The following is a 24,190-nucleotide window of genomic DNA, read 5'->3' on the forward strand; positions in this document are numbered from 1 at the left end:
CATTTATTTTTAAAGCTTTGAAATGAAGACTTTAAATGCTAAACAGCATTATAAACCTAATAAAATAATCACACAACACAGACTTCACTTGTATTTTTCTACAAACAGTTCTTTCTATGCATTCAAATCTGGACTGATTTATAGACAGGAAGATCTTGTTCCTTTGAAATCTGCTCGATAGCTCAGGTCTGGTTAAACTGATTAATTTCAGCTTGCTTAGCTTTGTTGCAACACAAGCGGACAGGTCCACCTACTGGATATTTAAATCAATGCACTGCTTCTCAATGCTTTTCAATAGCAGTCACATGACTGGGAAAAAAGGTTGTTATTCTGAAACGGTGTAAATTGAACCGTTGCAAAACGAGGGCCACCTGTATTTAATATACATTCAGTAGCAAAAAAAGCAATTTAATGTAAAATTAAACACTGTGACAATGTGAGCATATAACAAGACCTTACGCAGGATCTCACCTTTTATCGACCACAGGTTTATCATTTGTATAATTGAATTGAAGAGTTTTGGGGTTTTGTTGGAATGTTGCAGAACTTAAAGGGACATTAAACCCAAAATGTTTCTTTCATGATTCAGATGGAGAATACAATTTTAAACAACATTCCAATTTACTTCTATTATCTAATTTGCGTCATTCTCTTGATATACTTTTCTGAAAAGCATATCTAGATAGGTTCAGTAGCTGCTAATTGGTGGCTGGACATAGATGCCACGTGGGATTGACTGACCCATGTGCATTGCTATTTCTTCAACAAAGGATATCTAAAGAATGAAGAAAATTAGATAATAGAAGTAAATTAGAAAGTTGTTTAAAATTGCATGGTCTTTCTATATCATGAAAGAAAAAAATTGGGTTTCATGTCCCTTTAAGTGCTATGACCCCAAAATTCTTATAGCCTCTTTAACATCATAATTCATACAAATATATGTATATATAAAAAAGGTTTATTTGTGTTAATAATGCACTTACAAGTACAGAACACTGTCTACTGACATAGTGTGGAATCTGTCAATTTAGACTTAGCTAGTCATGTCATTACTTTTTTTTTATTATTATTATTATTATCAAATCATGACATTCTATGGCATCATATTTAATCCGTTACATTAGAATGGAACATTATTCCTAGCAAATGTATTTATAAGCAGTCAGCTCTCTTGACCTCCCCACTTATATTATTACATTATTATAAGGTCCTTAATGTGCTTTCTATTTAACCCTATCTGAGTGCAGATAATGTTATCCCATTAGAGTGGACTTATTGATTAACATAACTACACTTAATGTTCTCATTTAAGGTGTTCATTAAATCAATATACTCACTATTTAATGTCTATGCATTAAAGAACTCAATTGCATAAATGCAAATTCCCTAGGTAGGAGAGTATAGTTAAGTTGTATAAATAACCTTAATCATTTGTTACATTTTCCATTCACGCTAAAGGAAGAAGTGGCTATGAGGGGACTGGCTATTGCCAGTAGTTTATTAGATCCCCTCAATGTTCATACCTAGTGACCTACATGTATGGAGTTTGAAGATCCAAAATGCTTCCTTTTTGTATAATTCTGTAATTCTACTGCCTGCCCTAGGTTTAGAAAGAATTCAATCTATAACCATCCAGGTGAATGTATTTACATCTCCTTCATTGTCATTCATAAAATGTTTTGCTGCACCTGTTACTGCCTTACCTATATCATTCAGGTGTTCACGGATCCTGACACCTTAACATTACCGTATATGTCAGTTAAATGCTGGCTAGGTGGTAACTCTGATGGCTCGGAGAACAAGAAAAGTCATATGTGATACTGATACTGCAAAATAAGCTCTTCCATTACCCTATCAGCATATGATGGTCTTGATCAGGGAAGTGCTAATAATTTATTATTATCATTATTATTTTTATTATTATCATTCTCACATAAACAAATCAATTAACTGCACTAAACATGGTTGGCAAGAAACAGCATTTAAATGTTCATGTAACTCCAAAATGTAAAAACAAAACTATATCTAAGCTAGATCAGCTGTAAAATAGATTTAAATTACTTTCTTGTATTATTAAATTATTATAAATCCACCTGTTGTCACTCATTTAAATGAATTTATTTTATTGCTATTGTGTCTGCATAAACTGTGCACTAAAACAAAATGTGAGCATTGGTTTAATTTGACTTGTAGATGGAAGCTGGAACATAAAGGGTTATGGTGTAGCAAGTAAAATGTACAACAAGCTTTATTTAGTAAACTAGTTCATCATTTGTTCTTTATACAACTTTTGAAATGCCATATGTTATAGTAAAATGAAAGTTTTATGCTTTGTGAATTACTAGGTGGGACAGGAAATGTACTTCTAGGTACAACTGAACGTGGCTTTGGTTGATTGCATTCTCAGTTCTATTGTTCTTAAATCTCAGGGGTGTAGTTATAGGGCATATTAAAGTGACAGTAAACACCTTGTAATTACAGGACATTTCTGTTGTGTTGTTATAGAATAACATATCAGCCAATAAAACAAATTAACATCCTTTTTACTGCAATTATTTATCAATAGCCAAACCCCTCCCACCATTTGCCTTATTTTCTAGGAGCCAATCTGGGCTTTAGTTCACAGACAACAAGGCTAATCACTGTCATTAAAGGGAAATGGAAGTTCGTTATAACATGTAATAATTTCTAATAGGGAGTTATAACTTGTATATTTTACTTTTTTTGGTAAGGTTCAATGAATTTTTAATGTATAACACTCTCTCGGTGTCACTCATTACAGATGCCCAATCACTTACTTCATATTCATTTACAAAATTATGCAAAGTAGGGGCAGATATATAGCAGAGTTAGCCTTGATAAATCAGCAGGTACAATTCAAGTTCTGAAAATTAGAAATTGCTAAATTTTTGGAGCTAAATTACATAACAGGGGGACAAGCTATAAATTATGAAAATATACTGCAGAGCATATAAAAAACATATAAAAAGCTTGGTGTTTACTGTGCCATAAACTGTAATACTCCTGTACTCGACAAGCTCAGAGAAAATAATTTAAAGAGATACAAAATATTCACTTTTCTATTAAAGAACCACTAAATAAGGTAGAAAATTATTCACCAAGTGCATAATACAAAGACAGTACAATAGCACTTATTCTGAATTTTAAATGACTGTAGATTTTCTTTCTGACAAATTTAAAAATTGATTTCAATGTGCCGGTGTTCTGTTGTGATTGCCTACCGCGTTACGTTTGCCTACCTACGTAATGCTTACGGCCAAATATTAGACAAATATTAGAACACGACACCTATAATAAACTTGCAAATTGCCCTTGCACGCATGCGCTCACTGCCACAGTCGGCAAATATTATAGTACATCGTCCACAATTTTGGCACTAGCTGGGGACATCAAAATACTGTATCAGTGCCAAAAAAGGCTTCCTACAACTGTGTTTTTTATTCTGTATATTGAATATTATTATACTGATGTATTTGATTAAAGGAATGAAAGTATTTAAATAAGGCAGACATAATATAAATAGTTAAAAAACGGGCATGTATTAGCGTTTCATCATGAAAGGGAATGTTTGTAACTATTTATATTATGTCTGCTTTATTGCAATACGTTGACTCCTTTAATCAAATACATCAGTATAATAATATTCAATATATTGAATAAAAGAACATATTGCCTTTTTTTTGGCACTGATAATTTCATGTCCCCAGCTAGTGCTAAAAATGTGGACTGTATTCTGTAATATTTGATGACTGCAGCAGTGAGCGCATGCATGCACAGAGTATTTGCAAGTTTATTGTAGGCATGACAGTAGGTAGGCAAGCGTAACGCGGTAGAATACCGGTCCCCTCTATCATATGACAGTCCTCAGCCAATTACAGACTCATATACGTTTACAATGTGCACTCTTGCACATGCTCATTAGTAGCCGGTGCCTCAGGAAATGTGCATAAAAAAGACTTGACACAATTTGATAATAGAAGTAAATTGGAAAGTCTCTTAAAACGGCGTGTTTTATCCGAATCATAAAAGTTTAATTTTGACTTTAGTGTCCAATTTATACGAAAAAAATATAACAAATTATGTGCATGAAAATAAAGTGTAAATTTAAAGATTTTGTTTTTATAAATATTTGCACAGAGACTTCTTTTAAATAGAACCTCTTCATGTGAGACCCATTTGTCACAGCCCTTACGCACTGTCCAACCTAAGTCAGTAGGCCACAAAGGGGCCCCTCTAATGCTTTTGATCTCACCCCTTCCCTATCCCATCCCATGTACCCTTTGAGCTCTCCACAATGACAACACACACAAGGCACTATTCTGCTTGGAAAGGTTTGATTCATGTATGTATATATATTATATAGTATTTATATTGCTATAATAGTGCTGAATTTAAGATCATTTATATAGAAGTATATATTTTATATATCAATAATAACATTTAAAATATTTAGTTATCAATAGTGCAAGATCTTTGGACACCTGCTTTACACACAACTCTATAACAAGTCTATAGAGCATGCAATTTTAAACAACTTTCTAATTTACTGCTATTATCAATTTTCTTTGTGCCCTTGCTATCTTTTGTTGAAAAGCAGGGACATATGCTTAGGAGCCGATCCATTTCTGGAGAACTAGATGTCAGCAGTTTTGCAAGAATGTCATCCATTTGCGAGAACACTAGAGGGCAGCACTATTTACTGCCATGTAGTGCTCCGGATGCCTACCTAGCAGGGGCATATGTGTGTGTATATATATATATATAAACAGCAGTGTGTATTCAGTAATTCAAAAAGCAAAAATAAAGCACTCTCTGATCTTCAGTCAACAGTAAATCCAACGTGAACTTTATTGTTCACTTTGGATTTACTGTTGACTGAAGTGCTTTATTTTTGCTTTATATGTATATATGTGTGTGTATATTAGTTAACATAATTCTTACATATTCAATAAAATCATATTGTAATATTTATCTTTTACATTTTTAAAATGTTTCACCAGAAACAATACTGAATCTTCATGTGCATCAAAGTTTTATTAATTTTCTGTCAGAATGTTGTTTAAAATTATATTTTCATTCTGAATCATGAAAGAAAACAATTGAGGTTAATGTCCCTTTAAGAGGGAAAGTGGTAAGCTTCTTAGAAAGATAGAAGTTTTAAAACAGCGCTTTAGGCTTTGAAAAGTGTGAGATTGCTTGACAGAGCAAAGTAATGGCTATAAATAATGTAATGGCTACAAATAGTAGATGCCTTACAAGCACCTAGATTACAAGTTTTGCGCTATAGAGGGTGCAAAACGAACGCAACAAAAGTTGCGTTATTTTGCCCTCCATGGCGCTGCCATGACGAATTTCTAAAAAGCCGCCTTGTGTGTGCGATATGTTGGCGATAAGCTCCATATAACACAAAATCCAAGCGCTGCTTTGACGTGCTCATGCACGCTTTCCCCATAGACATCAATGAGGAGAGAGTGTTAGATCGCAGATTGAAAAGCTCCGTAAAGCAACCTCATTGATGTCTATGGGGAAAAAAAAGTTACGTTTAAACCTAAATCCCTAACATAAACCCCAAGTCTAAACACCCATAATCTGCTGCCCCCGACATCGAGGACACCTACATAAATTTATTAACCCCTAATCTGCCGCTCCCGATATTGCCACCACTATAATAAAGTTACTAACCCCTATTCATCCGCACCCCAACATCGCCCACACTATAATGAAGATATTAACCCCTATTCCGCTGCTCCCCGACAACGCCACCACTAAGTAAAGTTATTAAACCCTAAACCTCTGGCCTCCCTCATCACTGCCTCTAAATAAGCCTATTAACCCCTAAACCGCCAGCCCCCCATCTCGCAAAAAACTAAATTAAACTATTAACCCCTAAACCTAACAACCCCCTAACTTTAAATTAAAAATACAAGATCCCTAACTTAAAATAAATAAAAACTTACCTGGGAAAATTAAAAAAACCTAAGTTTAAACTATATATTAAACTAACATTACTATTATCTTAAAATTAAAATAACTATCAATTAAATAAATTAAATTACACATTAAGAAAACCTAACACTACTATAAAAAAATGAAATCTACAATTACAAAAAATAAAAAATACTAATTTACAAAAAATAAAAAAATACTAAATTACAAAATATACCAAACACTAAATTAAGAAAAATAACAAACGAAATTATCCAAAATAAAAACAATTACACCTAATCTAATAGCCCTATAAAAATAAAAAAGCTACCCAAAATAAAAATAATCCCTAGCCTACAATAAACTACCAATAGCCCTTAAAAGGGCCTTTTGTAGGGCATTGTCCTAAAGAAATCAGCTCTTTGACCTGAAAAATAAATACAATGAGCCCCCAACAGTAAAACCCACCACCCAACCAGCCCCCCAAAATAAAAAACCTAACTCTAACAAAAACCTAAGCTACCCATTGCCCTGAAAAAGGCACTAGTATGGGCATTGCACTTAAAAGTGCATTCCGCTCTTTTTCTTGCCCTGAAAAGGGCATTAAGCTCTTTTTCTGGTAAAAGCTCAAACCCTAATCTAAAAAAACAACCAAAAAATGTTTTAAATAAAAAATAACACTAACCCCCGAAGATCCACTTACAGTTTTTGAAGTCCGGACATCCAGGCAGCAAGAAGTCTTCATCCAGGTGGTGTCTTCTATCTTCATCCAGGTGGCATCTTCTATCTTCATCCCGGCGGCGTCTTCTATCTTCATCCCGGCGGCACGGAGCAGGTCCATCTTGAAGACTTCCGGCACAGAGCATTCTCTTCATGCGGTCGCCATCGTATCCTGAATCTTCAATGCAAGGGAGCCTTTTCAAAATGGCTTCCCTTGCATTCCTATTGGCTGATTTGATTTTTGAAATTCAAATCAGCCAATAGGATGAGAGCTACTGAAATCCTATTGGTTGTTCAAATCAGCCAATAGGATGAGAGCTACTGAAATTCTATTGGCTGATTTGAATAGTCTCAGATTGCAGAATGGATCGTGTCGGTATAGGCTGGAACGCAAGCTTTTTAGCCTCACCGCAAAACTTGTAATGGTAGCGCTATTGAATTCCCATGCAAAAACTTCATTTTTTTTGAGTGCAGGACTGGTGTTGCGTTACAGGCTAAAATGCTTGCAGTACAGCTATACCGACAAGACTCGTAATGGCTGTGGTCCAGTTTTAACGCTGAAATGGCCATTTTTTCAGCGTTAAAACACGAACGCATGACTTGTAATCTACGAGAAGGTGAAGTAATTTGCATGACCTGCTCTGACCTCTGCACAAGCAACCAGCTGCCTAGCAGTATAGTATTAACAATAGTGTATGGTAAACTGACATTCCAGATGCTAAAAGTTTTCTGTTGGCAGGCACCAAAGTATTTTGCGTACACTGTTTTGAATGCCGGTATAACGTTCTAACAGAATACTTATCTTACAAAACTTTGAAATCAAAACACAGGAAACTTTTAAACTAAATTTACTATTAAAGTGTAGGGAAATGTTTGATGCTCAATATTAATTTTTATACAGTTCTGATATGGATAGAGTGCCAAAAGGCAAAGATGAATAAAGACAGTTGCACTGCAATATTAAACTATAAAATCTTCTATATAAAATTTTTTTAATACATAATATATGAGACACAAATAAAATTAAAAGTCATGGATCCATGCATACATAAAAAACATAAGACATTAAACACAATGGAATAAAATAAAAATAGGAATGCTGCAGTCAAAGCTGGTTAGAAGCCAATTTAGATAAAGTATCGTCTCCAATACAGCTGTATAAATGATGAAGAGTGATGTTTACAATTATTATCCAAAGGTATTTGTTGAATCCTAAACAGAGTCAATGTGTATCCAATATCCATCCAGTGAGTGTGTCCAAAAATAAGTGTTTAACCAAAAAAAAAGTGTCTATTCCAATAAAAATGTCTAAAAATATAAAATTAGTTGCAAAACATGTTGTGTCCAATATGTGAAAAAACAAATAGTGCTAAATAATTGTGATAGTGGCTCCAAAAATGAGTCCAAAATATGAGTCCAAAAAATGAAAATATGTGATGGTTATCAACAACGCTATAATAATAAAAATAAAAATATAAAAATATAAAAAATTGGAAAAGATGAAAAAATGGAAAAAATTAAAATAAGTGGAAAAAAACAAATTAGCACAATATCAAGTCAAATTGTGAATTAGTAGTATCACACAGAAACACAGTTGTGATAGAGTTATCTCAAAACTGAAGGAGATTCCTATGTGGTGGCTGGTTTGTAATTCCAATAAAATACATTTAAAAGGAACCTGTGAAAAGAAATAAATAATACTGTAGACAATTTGAAAAATACTTGTTTAGAGTATCAGAAATATTCTCACCAGTAAATATGTCGACGCATTTCGGCATGATACCAGGCCTTTTTCAAGACTGTATAACTGGTGAGTAACCTTGCTATTTATAGGGTTGGTGATCAAATCTGATGACTGTGTTTGGGCGCCAAAATCTGGGATCGCCTCTTTTTTTTCAAAGCATTATGGGTATGGGCAACGCAGTCTTTGTTAATACTAAGACCCTTTGGAATTAGGTCTAAATCTATACATTTTAAAAAAAAAGAGATTTCTGCTTTGTATTTTACCTCAGATATAAGCGATCTTTCTAGACTTTTAAAGATAGACATAATGTCCAGACTGTCTGGATCATTTTGGTAAGAGTTTGTCATATTTGTGGAGATGTCTAAAGTGATGTCTCTTCTCAGTGATAGTATGTCTTCCATATTTGTACGGAGATATATTCCAAAGAGGAATGTGAAACGTGTATGATGTTAGAATTCGTAAAGGAGGTGGTGATGTAATTATAAAATTCCAAAAGCTCTAAGGGAATGTATAAAATGTAATAAATATATAAATACAATAAATATAATAAATATAATAAATACAGCTGCCAGACCTACTGTCTAGGTGAAAACAGTAAATGAAAAGAAGTGCGTGGGTATAGCGCTAGTATAAGCACCTACAGCTCTCTCCAAAAAAGGATGCCTAGCCAACCTCAAAAAAAAAGCAAATACAGTTCTGATATGGATAGAGCGCCAAAAGGCAGAGGTGAATAAAGACAGTTGCACTGCATAATTAAACTATAAAATCTTATATATAAAAATTTTTTAATACATAATATATGAGACACAAATAAAATTAAAAGTCATGGATCCATGCATACATAAAAAAACATCAGACATTAAACAAACAGGAACAAAGTTTCGAACCTACAATAGGCTCTTAGTCATGTACACGACTAAGAGCCTATTGTAGGTTCGAAAAGTTGTTCCTGTAACTTTTGGACCCAACTAATGAAAATAAAGGTCTTTTAAACAAAGGGTTTTTTCTGGTGGCTGGAGTGCTTTGGATGTACGACCAATTGGATTAACAAGATTTGGCAAATCTTACTCCATGCCCCACAAACAGGTGTGCTGTTCTCCTTTCTTTTTGATCTACTGAAGTAGTAGAACCCTGTTCCTATTGTACAAACTTTTTACATAATACTTATGTGATGATTTGATTGTGTTCTGTAATATCATATAATTATTAAAGGGACAGTAAAGTCATAATTAAGCTTTCATTATTCAGATATAGCAACTTTCTAACAGTTGCCATAGAGTGATAGAGACACATGCACGCTCCTGAGGCCCTATGAGCCTATATTTACTCCTCAATAAAGGATGTCTAAAGAAGAAACTAAATTGAAAAAATGTTTACATTATTTGCTGTATAAGTAGTGATGTGGCGAACATAAAAATTTGGGTTCGCGAACGGCGAACGCGAACTTACGCAAAAGTTTGCAAACCGGGCGAACCGCCATTGACTTCAATGGGCAGGTGAATTTTAAAACCCACAGGGACTCTTGGCCACAATAGTGATGGAAAAGTTGTTTCAAGGGGACTAACACCTGGACTGTGGCGTGCCGGAGGGGGATCCATGGCAAAACTCCCATGGAAAATTACATAGTTGATGCAGAGTCTGGTTTTAATCCATAAAGGGCATAAATCACCTAACATTCCTAAATTGTTTGGAATAACGTGCTTTAAAACATCAGGTATGATATTGTATCGATCAGGTAGTGTAAGGGTTACGCCCGCTTCACAGTGACAGACCAAACTCCCGCAGCGGGTACAACATCATCATCATCACACCATACGTCCATGTGTGTAATGCTGCCTGACTGAGACATATCCCTGTTATCTACATCCTCTGTCAATAATGGTTGCGCATCACTCATTTCTTCCAACTGATGTGTAAATAACTCCTCTGACAGATCAAGTGAAGCGGCTGTGGTGCTAGTGTTGGTGGTGGCGGCAGGCGGGCGAGTGGTAACTTGAGAGGTGCCCGAAGCTAAGCTGGAGGAGGATGGTGCGTCAAGGTTCTGAGCGGAAGCTGTAGAAGATTGGGTGTTGTGTGTTAGCCAGTCAACTATGTCCTCAGAACTTTTCAAGTTCAGGGTACGTGGCCTCAGGGTACGTGGCCTGAACACTGGGCATTATTCTAGGGCCAAAGGGAATCACAGCACCACGACCACGACGGCCCCTGCGGGGTGGCCTGCCTCTGCCTGTCATTTTTTTTTTCGATTAGTGGTACTATGCGTGCAAGCTACTGTGACAACAGATATGAGTGGCACTGTGCACTGGCAGAAGTTGCCAGAGTAGACGCTGTAGGCCTGACACACACGCTTGCAGACAACTAACTACTATTCAATCTATTACAGTCAAAATTGTATTTTTTTTTTAATGTACACTACTGTTACACCAGATATGAGTTGCACTGGTGTGACACTGTGCCCTGGCAGGCCCTGAAAAATCTGTTACACATCTACAACCACCAAAAAACAACCATGCTAAATAGTTTCTAAATTTTGTCCTGAGTTTAGAAATACCCAATGTTAACATGACAAGAGGAGACAGAAGCTCCACATGGCCCAATATTGTTTAGTCCAAAACTGAATGATATGTATGTAAGGAGTAAACTCACATTTGTAAAAGCACCTCAATTAGTGCTAAAAAGACAGTCTGGGATCTATAACAGTCACCCAGAAGACCAACTTCCCGTAATGATGTGGTATCTGTATCAAGGCGACAAGAGAAAACACAGGTGCCTATATGGCCTAGTATAGCCGGAACAATGGTGAATCAATATGATAGAAAGGAATGGTACTCACAATAGTTGTAGCATCTCCTTTGATGCTATAGGAGCAGGATGGGATCAATGTAGTCACCCACCAGACTTAATCATAGGCTTACAGGACACAGATGGAGTTCCAGAAGACAGCAATGATCAGGGGAGACCCAGAAAAATTCCCTCTCAGACAGAGGGAAAAGTAACCAAAAGATGGTAGCAAGTGTTCAAAATATAAATTTCTTTATTAAAATACTAAAACAAAGGCGACGCGTTTCTCAGCACTAAGCTGTTTCATCAGGCTTCATAAAACATTAAGGAACACTTGCTATATATACCAAACATCTAATTAAGCATACTAAGTATCACATGGTAACAGGAGGGGCTAAAGTGACAATTAGTGCTCTGTTGGCCAATCACATCGCTATTAACATAGTTACTCTTCTCCCATATGTTAAAATAAATAAACAAATCAATAAATTGCTGAGTAAACATACATCTCATTAGTATCTTACTTTTGATAATCAGCATAATTAATATAAATAAATAAATAGATAAATGAATAATAGATCAGCGAATAAATAACATACATTTCATAAATTCATGAACATATAGATAAATGTGAACAAATATACATTTCCCTGCCTAAGGTGCAGGTGGCTACATTTCCATCTTTGCTGGCAAATAAGGGCAGCAGTGCATAGTGAAAGCCTCTCTTGCAGCAGAAGTGTTCATGGAATACATTTAGCTAGCATCATTTTGATGTTAGTAAAATGCCCCCTGTATTGCATTTCTTTGGCACATTGCTGTTATAATAGTAAACCCATTGTACGGGTGTCATCACCAGCAGCAAGAGTTCAGAAATAGTATTAACTGCTGCGGTGTCCTAGACTATTGTTTAAAGGGACAATGCACTCAGGCAAGCAGATAATAAGGGGAACACCATTTCTCTTTCTCTTTCACCTCCACTGGAAACATTCACCTAGATTACGAGTTCTGCGTTAAGGTAAAAAAGCAGCGTTAACAGGTCCTAACGCTGCTTTTTTACGCCCGCTGGTATTACGAGTCTTACAGGTTTAGGGGTACTGCACACTTCGTGGCCTTACCGCAAAACGACTTACGTAAACTTCGTAAAGTCCTTTTTTCTATGGGACTTCCATAGCGCCGGTATTACGAGTTTGTCCTGGGAGGCCAAAAAGTGAGCGGTACACCCTCTACCTCCAAGATCCCTAATGCATTTAAAAGTCAGTAGTTATGAGTTTTATGGTACAATGCCGTAACATAAAACTCATAACTAAAGTTCTAAAAAGTACACTAACACCCATAAAATACCTATTAACCCCTAAACCAAGGCCCTCCCGCATTGCAAACACTAAAATAAAATTTTTAAACCCTAATCTGCCGCTCCGGACATCGCCGCAACTATAATAAACATATTAACCCCTAAACCGCCGCACTCCCGCCTCGCAAACATTTGTTAAATAATATTAACCCCTAATCTGCCGTCCCTAACATCACCGCCACCTACCTACACTTATTAACCCCTAATCTTCCGCTCCCAACGTCGCCGCCACTATACTAAATGTATTAACCCCTAAACCTAAGTCTAACCCTAACCCTAACACCCCCTAACTTAAATATAATTACCCTAAATCTTAAAAAAAAGATTTTTTAGATTAGGGTTTGGGCCGCAAAAGAGCTAACTGCCCTTTTAAGGGCAATGCCCATCCAAATGCCCTTTTCAGGGCAATGGGGAGCTTAGGTTTCTTTATTTAGTATTTTATTTGGGGGGTTGGTTATGTGGGTGGTGGGTTTTACTGTTGGGGGGTTGTTTGTATTTATTTTTACAGGTAAAAGAGCTGATTACTTTGGGGCAATGCCCCGCAAAAGGCCTTTTTAAGGGCTATTGATAGTTTAGTTTAGGCTAGGGTTTTTTTATTTTGGGGGGGCTTTTTTATTTTGATAGGGCTATTAGATTAGGTGTAATTAGTTTAAATATCTTGTAATTTGTTTATTATTTTCTGTAATTTAGTGTTTGTTTATTTGTACTTTAGCTAATTTCATTTATTTAATTGTTAATTTAGTTAATTTATTTAATTATAGTGTAGTGTTAGGTGTTATTGTAACTTAGGTTAAGTTTTATTTTACAGGTACTTTTGTATTTATTTTAGCTAGGTAGTTATTAAATAGTTAATATCTATTTAATAACTATTCTACCTAGTTAAAATAAATACAAACTTGCCTGTAAAATAAAAAAAAACCCTAAGATAGATACAATGCAAATATTAGTTATATTGTAGCTATCTTAGGGTTTATTTTATAGGTAAGTATTTAGTTTTAAATAGGAATTATTTAGGTAATAATATAAATTTTTATTTAAATTTATTGTAATTATATTTAAGTTAGGGGGTGTTAGGGTTAGACTTAGGTTTAGGGGTTAATACATTTAGTATAGTGACGGCGACGTTGGGGGCGGCAGATTAGGGGTTAATAAATGTAGGTAGGTGGCGGCGATGTTAGGGACGGCAGATTAGGGGTTAATAATATTTAACAAATGTTTGCGAGGCGGGAGTGCGGCGGTTTAGGGGTTAATATGTTTATTATAGTGGCGGGGACGTTGGGGGCTGCAGATTAGGGGTTAATAAGTGTAGGTAGGTTGCGGCGACATTGGCGGCAGATTAGGGGTTAATAAATATAATGTAGGTGTCGGGGATGTTGGGGGGCAGCAGATTAGGGGTTCATAAGTATAATGTAGCTGGCGGTGTCCGGAGCTCCAGATTAGGGGTTAATAAGTGTAAGATTAGGGGTGTTTAGACTCGGGGTTCATGTTAGGGTGTTAGGTGTAAACATAACTTTTATTTCCCCTAGGAAACAATGGGGCTGCATTACTAAGTTTTACGCTGCTTTTTTGCAGGTGTTAGGCTTTTTCAGCCGGCTCTCCCCGTTGATTCCTATGGGGAAATTGTGCACGAGCACGTACGACCAGCTCACCGCTGACTTAAGCAGCGCTGGTATTGGAGTGCGGTAAGGAGCAAAATTTTGCTCAATGCTCACTTCTTTCCTTTTAACGCCTGGTTGGTAAAAACCCGTAATACCAGTGCTGTAGGTAAGTGAGCGGTGAGAGAAAACTGCACGTTAGCACCGCACAGCTCATAACGCAAAACTCGTAATCTAGGTGATAGATATTAATGACATATAAGAACCATAGGCCCAACAAGTCTGCCCAATATTTCCTAAAAGTATAAACGTATCTAGTTCATAGGATAGCCTTATGCTTAGCCCAGGCATTCTTAAAGTCCCCCACAGTGATTGTCCTTACCACCTCTTATCATTTCTATAGCCAATACTGCAGTATTCAAATTTACATTATCCACAACAATTTCTACAAGAAATTTCTACAAGCAAAATCAGCTATTTTAAATGTCAGAATACAAGTAAAGAAGCAATGTGTAAACAATTTAATACACTCCAGCAGGCAATGCCCCTTTAAGCCAGTGTTTCTCCTATAGGTTACTGTTTAAGGCAGTGTTTCCCAAACCCAGTCCTCAGGATCCTTACTCATGCCCGATATTCATTATATCTTAATTAGAGCACTGGTGAAATAATCAGCTGATGGGTGAGCTGATTGTTTCACCTGTGCTCTAGTCATGAGGACTGGGTTTGGGAAACAGTGGTTTAAGGACTTCTTATCTTCAGGTGAAGTGGATCATCAGTGCATCAGCTAATATGCACCAGTACTTATCACTAAACCTTTTGATAATAATACTGGCATAGACAGTTAATTACCCTGTATTATATTTCCATAAAATTATGAAACATTCTATTCTTCAAAGCATTAATGCACTGGTTTTCAAACCTGTCCTAAGTCTTCCCTAACAGTACAGATTTTCATGATATCACGACTGGAGCAAAGGGGAAATAATCAGTTGATTAGTAAACATGGTTGTTAACCTACTCTCTCCCAAGGTAATCCTTAAAATCTGGCCTGTTAGGGAGGTCTGCGGACACGTTTGAAAACAAGTGGATTAATGTATATGATTGATGACATGTTTACTAATCTTCTCTAATTCTTAAAGTATTATGTTCATTTGGATACTTTGGTTTATTTTTCAGAGAATGAAGATTGTAGCCTTGGTTTGGTGTATTGGGCTCTTAAAGATCAGAGAAGCATCTGGAAACAAAGAAAGGGACGCTGGGAAAGGTACAAAAGCGCAGCTAGAGTACCCTTTATTTCTTAATGGGATCAACAGAAAGCGTTGGTTCCTCTAGGGGGGATGTTGATATAAATACAGTCTAATTAATACTTTTTTAAGATGTATAGATACAAATTATTGGTAACTGCCTAAATGATAGCGCTGGCCTATTTACAAAGTCACAGAAAGTGGGTGCATATCACATGCCTGTAGGTGTATATAGTCCTTATACTGTAAGGTGTAAATTCATTATACAAAACTCAGTGTGGAGAGATCACTAAAAAATGATCTACCAAACAGAGTAATTCAAACTCCAACAAAAATGAAACCTTTCTACAAAGCCCTCCCCCCCACACAAGTATTTATAATAGGCACCTGGTCCCACACTGCAAGTAATCCTAACCATAATTAGAACTTCCCACTTTCCCAACTAGTGAAAATCCCATGTGATCTGGGATCACAGTCTTATTAGTCTTATCTAATCTATAATTATCTGTTATATTGCAAAAAAAAAAACCATGTTACTGAACTGATTTAGTTTAATTACTACATACTCTAATCTAAGACATCTTAACTTACCCCATTTTTTTAGTTTATTTTTGGAAGTCCATACAGTATTATTAATTATTATTCACTATCAAGTAGATTACGAGTTATGCGCGCTATAGGGAATTTAACGAAAGCAACAAAAGTTTCGTTATTTCACCCTCCATAGCGCCGCCATTACAAGTTTTGAAACAGCTGGCTTGTGCGTGCGATATGGTTGCGTTGAGCTCCATACCGCGCAAAATACAAACGCTGTTTTGACGTGCTCGTGCACGCTTTTCCCATAGACATCAATAAGGGGAGAGCGGGTTAGAAAAAAAACAAACACCTGCAATTGCGGAATGAAAAGCTCCGTAATGCAGCCCCATTGATGTCTATGGGGAATAAAAAGTAATGTTTAAACCTAACACCCTAACATAAACCCCACGTCTAAACACCCCTAATCTGCCGCCCCCGACATTGCAGACACTTACATAATATTATTAACCTTTTATCTGCCGCTCCCAATATCGCCGCCACTATACTAAAGTTATTAACCCCAATTCCCTCACACCCCAACATCGCCCACACTATAATAAATTAACCACTATTTCGCTGCTCCCTGACATCGCTGCCACTAAATAAAGCTATTAACCCCTAAACCTCTGGCCTCCCACATCACTACCACTAAATAAACCTATTAGCCCCTAAACTCCCAGCCCCCCACATCTCAATAACTTAAATTAAACTATTAACCCCTAAACCTAAGCCTAACCCTAAACCTAACCCTAACCCTAAACCTAACACCCCCTTACTTTAACATAATTAAAATAGAGCTAAATTAAAGTTACAATTATTAACTAAATAATACCTATTTAAATCTAAATACACACTTACCTGTGAAATAAAACCAAAGCTAGCTACAATATAAATAATAGTTATAGTGTAGCTAGCTTACGTTTTATTTTTATTTCATAGGTAAGTTTGTATTTATTTTAACTAGATAGACTAGTTAGTAAATAGTTATTAACTATTTACTAACTACCTAGTTAAAATAAATTCAAACTTACCTGGGAAATAAAAATAAGCTACCTTACACTAAAACCTACCATTACAAAAAATAAAAAACACTAAAATTACAACAACAAAAAAACAACCTACCATTACACAAAATAACAAACGAATGATCCAAAATAATAAAAATAATTCCTATTCTAATTCCCATTTAAAAAAAAAAAATTACCCCAAAATAAAAAAAACCTAATCTAGAATAAACTACCAATAGCCCTTAAAAGGGAAGTTTGTAGGACATTGACCCACTAACATTACAAACCCCTACCCCCCCAAACCCACAAAATAATAAAAAAAATATCTAAAAAACCTTATTTAACAATTTCCCTGAAAAGGGAATTTGTATCAACATTGCCCTGAAAAGGGCATTCATCTCTTTTACTGCCCTTAAAAAGGGCATTCAGCTCTTTTAAGAGTGCCCACCTAATCTAAAAAAAACCACCCTAAAAAACCTTAAAAAAACCTAACACTAACCCCTCTTTAGGTACTCACAGTTGTTGAAGTCCCGCTTGAACGATCTTCATCCCGACGGGTCCATCTTCAGCCAGGTGACGCCATCTTCATCCAGGTGGATCCATCTTCATCCATCGCAGGACCGGCATCTTCTTCATCCCTGTGGAGGCGGAGAGGCGATGCACGGAGGGGGAGGTCCAGGCAAAGGTCCAAGGCGGAGGTCTAGGCGAAGGTCCAAGGCGGAGGTCCAAACGGAGGTCCAAGGCGGAGGTCCAGACGGAGGTCCATCGATCCGACATGGAGGTCTTCTTCATGCGATCGTCCGCCGCACACTGAGGATTGAAATGCAAGGTACCCCTTTTATACTGGGGCTACCATTGCATTCCTATTGGCTGAAAAAATTTGAATCAGCCAATAGAATGAGAGCTGCTTAAATCCTATTGGCTGATTTGAACAGCCAATAGGATTTTAGCAGCCCAGTATAAAAGGGGTACCTTGCATTTCAATCCTCAGTATGCGACGGACGATCGCATGAAGAGACCCTCCACGTCGGATCGATGGACCTCCGCCTTGGACCTTCGCCTGTACCTCCGCCTCCGCGCATCGACCGCTCCACCTCCGCAGGGATGAAGAAGATGCCGGTCCCGCGATGGATGAAGATGGAGTTGCCTGGATGAAGACCTCTCGCCGCCTGGATGTCCGGACTTCAGGAACTGTAAGTGGATCTTCGGGGGTTAATGTTAGGATTTTTTAAACTTTTTTGGGTGGTTTTTTTTTTCAGTTTAGGGTTTGGGCTTTTCTTAAAATAACTAAATGCCCTTTTCAGGGCAATGCAAAAGAGCTAAATGTCCTTTTAAGGGCAATGCCCATGCAAATGCCATTTACAGGGCAATGAGTAGCTTAGGTTTTTGTTAGAGTTAGGTTTTTTATTTTGGGGGGTTGGTTGGGTGGTAGGTTTTACTGTTGGGGGGTCTTTGTGGGGGTTTTTTTTACAGCTAAAAGAGCTGTTTAACTTAGGGAAATGTCCTACAAAAGGCCCTTTTAAGGGCTATTAGTAGTTTATTGTAGGCTAGGGTTTTTTTTTTGGGTGGGCTTTTTAATTTTTATAGGGCTATTAGATTAGGTGTAATTCTTTTTATTTTTGATAATTTCGTTTGTTATTTTTCGTAATTTAGTATTTTTTATTTTTGTAATTATATATTTTGTAATTTTTATAGTAGTGTTAGTTTAAACTTAATTTTTTTAATTTGACAGGTAAGTTTTAATTTAATTTAAGATAGGGAAATTGTAATTTTAATATAAAGTTAGGGGGGGCATTAGGTTTAGGGGTTACTAGTTTAAATTAGTTTTTTGTGATGTGGGGGCTTTCAGTTTAGGGGTTAATAGTTTAAATCAGTTTATTGCGATGTGGGGGCTTTCGGTTTAGGGGTTAATAGTTTAATTTAGTATATTTCGTTTTTGGGGCTTGCGGTTTAGGGATTAATAGATTTATTATAGTGGCGGCAGTGGCGGGGAGTGGCGGAATAGGGTTTAATATCTTTATTATAGTGTGGGCGATGTTGAGGTGTTGAGGGAATAGGGGTTAATAACTTTAGTATAGTGGCGGCGGTGTCAGGGAGCAGCGGAATAGGGGTTAATATCTTTATTATAGTGTGGGCAATGTTGTGGTGCGGGGGAATAGGGGTTGCAGAACGGATCTTGTCGGTATAGGCTGCAACGCAAGCTTTTTAGCCTCACTGCAAAACTCGTAATGGCTGCGCTATGGAAGTCCCATGAAATTTTTTTTTACGAGTGCAGGACTGACGTTGCGTTACAGACTAAAAGGCTTGCGGTACAGCTATACCGACAAGACTTGTAATGGCTGCGGTGCTGTTTTAACGCTGAAATTACCATTTTTTCAGCGTTAAAACCCGAACGCAAAACTTGTAATCTAGGTGTATGCAAAACTTGTAATCTAGGTGTATATTCCTTATTGGTCTTTCTTTCTATGCCTGGGGATTTATCTCCCTTTCTTAAACATAAGATAGAAAGGGGTGTACAAAATAGTTATAGGCCACATGTATACAGTTGGCAATAATTGGCAGTAGTAAAACAACACTTTTATTTTTTAATAATGGTAACTTTGTAAACTTGGTTTATAAAGAGAAACATCAAAAAAAGAAAAAAATAATAGTGCAATATTGAATTCAATAATATCTCCAATGAGGAACGTCAAGTGTGTACTCACATATGGTGGAGCATGATATGCTCTCGGTTACAAGCCTGTCGTATGATTCAGGGGCTCTTACACAGCCAGCAAGTGAAACCGCAGCCAGATGGGGGATAAGAAAAAGGTAATAATACGTATGTATTTATAAAAACAATAAAATTGTTAAAAGAAAAATGGCAAACATCAGCGCTAATGAATACATCCCATAAAAACAAAGTCCCAACCGAATAACAAAACCGCTATTGTGTAAACCAAATGCTGGTATATCAGTTACATGTAGACGCTAAAATGGGTAATAGTCTCAAACAACCTGCGTGATGTGTACTCCCCTCCAGACTCCGACAGGTGCTTCACCTGTAATGTCGGCTTTTTTAAAGATATCCATATAGTTTAACACCTTTAGATTTAGATCCAGCGGTGATTTTACAAATTCTGAATGTTTTGAAAGTTTTTGTGTTGCTTTAACAAATTAGGATTATACTGTGTATATTTCGGTGCATCTTTTACAGCTTAAATTGCATTTAGTATTTTCTCTAGTGTAAAAACCCCCCACAGCTTCAGAAAGTGGGAAGGGGTGTATTCTGGGCTGAACATGGGTGTTCCAAGGGTATGTCTGCAGCTCTCTCACAAGTCTTGTGAAATGCTGTAAGCATTTTAAACAAACTGATCTCACTGATTTTTCTCACATTTGTGTGCGGGAGAGGTTTGCCCACAATTCACAATACACTTTTTTAACTTACAGAAAAGTAATATATACTAAACTATAGTCAAAAGCAAGTTAAATTGTAGTGAACAAAATTCAGTTTAATTTGTAATTGATGCCAAGTGAAACTCTGTATCCCAACAGAATTATAGAATTCAGTGATTTCAGACCCTGTGAAGTCTACACTATAATTTCTTTCCAAACTATATAATCTTTTCTTTTCGGGCCCTTAAAATGTAATAAAGCTCTCTGGGAAACTGAAGTTGTCAGTTTTTCATTTTATTTTAAAGGAAGAAATACAACGTGCAAATGCAATTTGTAAAAGTATGATCCTAATGTGTTAAGTTACACAGAAACTGTGGAAGCATAATCAGAATTTGTAAAATCACAATCATAAATACTCTGATATATATATATTTACATATATATATATATATATATATATATATATATAGAAAGTGCAAAGTTTAAATGTAAGTAAACTTGATATGCAGTGTAAAGTAACTTTTTCCTGATTCATTACAGAATGATGTGCACAAATGCACATATCTGAGATAGAAAAATTGATTATATATAATTTAATGCATATCATAAATAATTTCCTATATATCTAAACCCTCATATCCCTACCCAGCATCCCTGCCCCCATTATTCAGTACCATCCACTCTAATACCTTCTATAGAACCACTATTTAATAATTGAAATATACTTTCTTTACTAATTTTGCCTACTTTTCCTATATTTGAGCTTTAAGTACTGGGTTTTTTCCTTTTGCCCACAGAAAAGCAGGAGTAGATCCTAAAGTAAATTTGTGATTCTTATTTATATCTTCCTGTAATCAGCCACAGTAAACTAGATAAAATAAACACACTCAGGAGGCTTTCCAAGGGTTTGCCCTGGTCTGCAAAATAATGTAAATTTTGCCAGAAAAATTACCATTTTAAATTATTTTAAAATATTTATTTTTTTACGCAGTTCTGTCACAGTGCACTACTTAATTGCTGATATATCCTCTTAGCATATGGTCAAATACTAGGGATGGGCAAATGTGTTTATATTCAAATTTGAATGTTAGAACGAATGTTATTGTAGAAATTTGATTTACATAATCGAATGTTGACAAGAACGAATATTCTCAAAAATTCTATAATCGAATGCTATTTACAGATTTCGAATGTTTATAATTAGATCGAATGTCCACATTTGAAATTTCAAATGTAAAATTCGATTTAACAAATACTATTCAAAAGTTCAATAGTTCATGTGGTAAGGAATTTAGTAAATTGATACATAATAGATACAAATATATCAATTTGAATGTTTCTATTTCTAATATTGCATAATTCGAATATTACATTTAAAGAGAGCATTAGAAATACTATTACAAATATATAAATTCGAATTTTTCAAATTTGAATATTGCATAATTTGAATATTACATTTAAATAAAGCATTAGAAATACTATTACAAATATAAAAATTTGAATTTTTCAAATTCAAATATTGCATAATTCAAATACATGAAACGAATGTTAGAATGTTGTACAAACATTTGAAATCTGAAAAAATGTTAAAATTCGTTTCATTTTTTGAATGTTGCAAAACATTCACCCATCCCTATCAAATACTTTAATTGTGAGAGACAAAGGGACAGATAGATGGATATTAGAAATACTATTACAAATATATAAATTTAAATTTTTCAAATTCGAATATTGCATAATTCAAATACATGAAACGCATGTTAGAATGTTGTACAAACATTCAAAATCTGAGACGAACAAACTTGTTAAAATTCATTTCATTTTTTGAATGTTGCAAAACATTCACCCATCCCTATCAAATACTTTAATTTACCTTTGATTACATTTTCAAAGCATTATTTTTTCCTCAGGTAAGAAAAACTATTATTTTTAATCTGGAGACAGATATCCAACTTCTGAATTTGACTTGAAGTAAGTTTGAAATATGGCCCCACCTGTGTTATCGTATGTGAACATTTTCAGTGTTACAAATTACAGCTCTAGGGAAATGACTGCACATCCTTTGCAAACCTCAACAATGTGAGAGACAGGGTAGGTTCTGGGAGGGAAATGAAGAGGCATTAAAAGAGAAAGAAAACCCCCCATAAAATTAAATATTTTAGTCTCAGCTTCAGCTGTCAAAAACTCATACAAGGTTTGGGTGTCTCGCAAGATTTGTGGTTTATAATATAAACAAGATGCTTGTCAATAAGTATATGCTAAAAGCTAAAAGATGTGTCCTTTGATACAACTCTTAGGACGCTATTGTCTTCTGTTGATGTAAGCACTCAACCGAGCTCAGGACCTCATGATAGTGCCCTAAGAGTTACATAGAAGAGCAGTGAGTCTCATTCTATTGGCCTGATATTCAAAACCTTGCTGGCATGGAGGGAAATCTCACAAAATCTTTAGGTTTTTTTAGACATTGTAATGTAGGAGTCTCTGTTTCACATAAAGAACACTACATAGCAACATAAACATATCTCAAGATAAAATTTGTGTTTCTAAATTTTTCAAGGGTCTCACCTTACCCAGAAGACTAATTAGAATATCTCACTGGGTGGCGAGGTTTTGAATATCAGGCCCTATTTGAGAAGCTGAAATGATTCACTCCTAATTGGCTGAATTAGCGCTGAGGAACCTACTGGCACTCTACAAATACCTGATAATAATAATAATAAGGGCTGTATCCTGCACAAGGACAAAAATATTTGCAGCTCCAAAGCAGGACTTTACCCATGTGTTTAACCTTTGTGCAGGCTAGATTGTGAGAGACAAAGGGACAGATAGATAGATAGAAACAGTAGATAGATAGATGATAGATAGATAGATAGATAGATAGATAAACCAAGTTGATTGCTGAAATGCTAATTTATTTTGAGTTTCCTGAAGCAGCAACATGGTGTGATAGACCTGTGTTATGCCAAGATGTAATTTATATTTGTATTTTCTTGCTCCAGATGTTTGCATGGACACAGTATCCTGCACAGAGTGTATCACATCCAACCCCAAGTGTGCTTGGTGCTCATCCAAGGTTAGTAAAAGCAAACATCAGTCTATCAACTTTTTACTCAACAACAACTGGTTCTAATATCAAAGGTTTCCTTTTCTGTAAACTTCTAACTGATATCCAAATTAAATGAAAATTGGGAGCTTCTCTCTCCAGAGATAAACTAGAGCTTACTCTATAATAGTGATTCATTTTGATATATGTATATTCATGTTTTTCTATAACATGTTTAGGACGGTGTTTCTAGACATAACTTCTAAATGTTCTTTACAGGATTCTGAAAACTACATTTCAATTTTAATATTCTACTACAAAATAAACACAGAGTAAACACATAAAAAAACACTTTCCTATATATAAAGAAAGTTTGATTATTAATACGTTACTACTCAATTTTGCTTTGAAACTTCATATAAAATGATGGTGGTCGATCAGGTTAATTTACCTTGAATTTTGGTTAATGAATTATGTGCTTCTCAGTTACTGCCTTTTTACATATTTTTCAAATCACCTTACATTATATATTCCTGTACAGATAATATTATATTAATATAAATAAAGCTTGTGTATTGTAGTTGTGGTCCATAGAAAGATCATTATTTAAAGAGACAGTCAATTCCAAAGAAAAGTTCATGAATTAAATAGGGCATGTACTTTTAAACAACTTTCCAATTTACTTTTATCACCAATTTTGCTTTGTTCTCTTGGTATTCTTAGTTGAAAGTTAAACCTAGGAGGTTCATATGCTAATTTCTTAGACCTTGAAGACTGCCTCTAATCTGAATGCATTTTGACCACTAGAGGG

At 35.7% G+C, this 24,190-nt stretch overlaps 1 protein-coding gene across 1 annotated transcript in view; it reads left to right on the top strand.

Moving 5' to 3' along the window:
* Window positions 1–24,190, top strand: part of ITGB7 (integrin subunit beta 7) — a 234,525-nt gene that overhangs the window by 25,504 nt on the left and 184,831 nt on the right. Inside the window, 2 exon segments of the mRNA XM_053708319.1 lie at window positions 15,311–15,398; window positions 23,336–23,409. Coding sequence (XP_053564294.1) covers window positions 15,314–15,398; window positions 23,336–23,409 — 159 coding nt within the window. The 5' untranslated portion in view covers window positions 15,311–15,313.

This window comes from Bombina bombina, chromosome 3, assembly GCF_027579735.1.
Source record: "Bombina bombina isolate aBomBom1 chromosome 3, aBomBom1.pri, whole genome shotgun sequence".
NCBI lineage: Eukaryota > Metazoa > Chordata > Amphibia > Anura > Bombinatoridae > Bombina > Bombina bombina.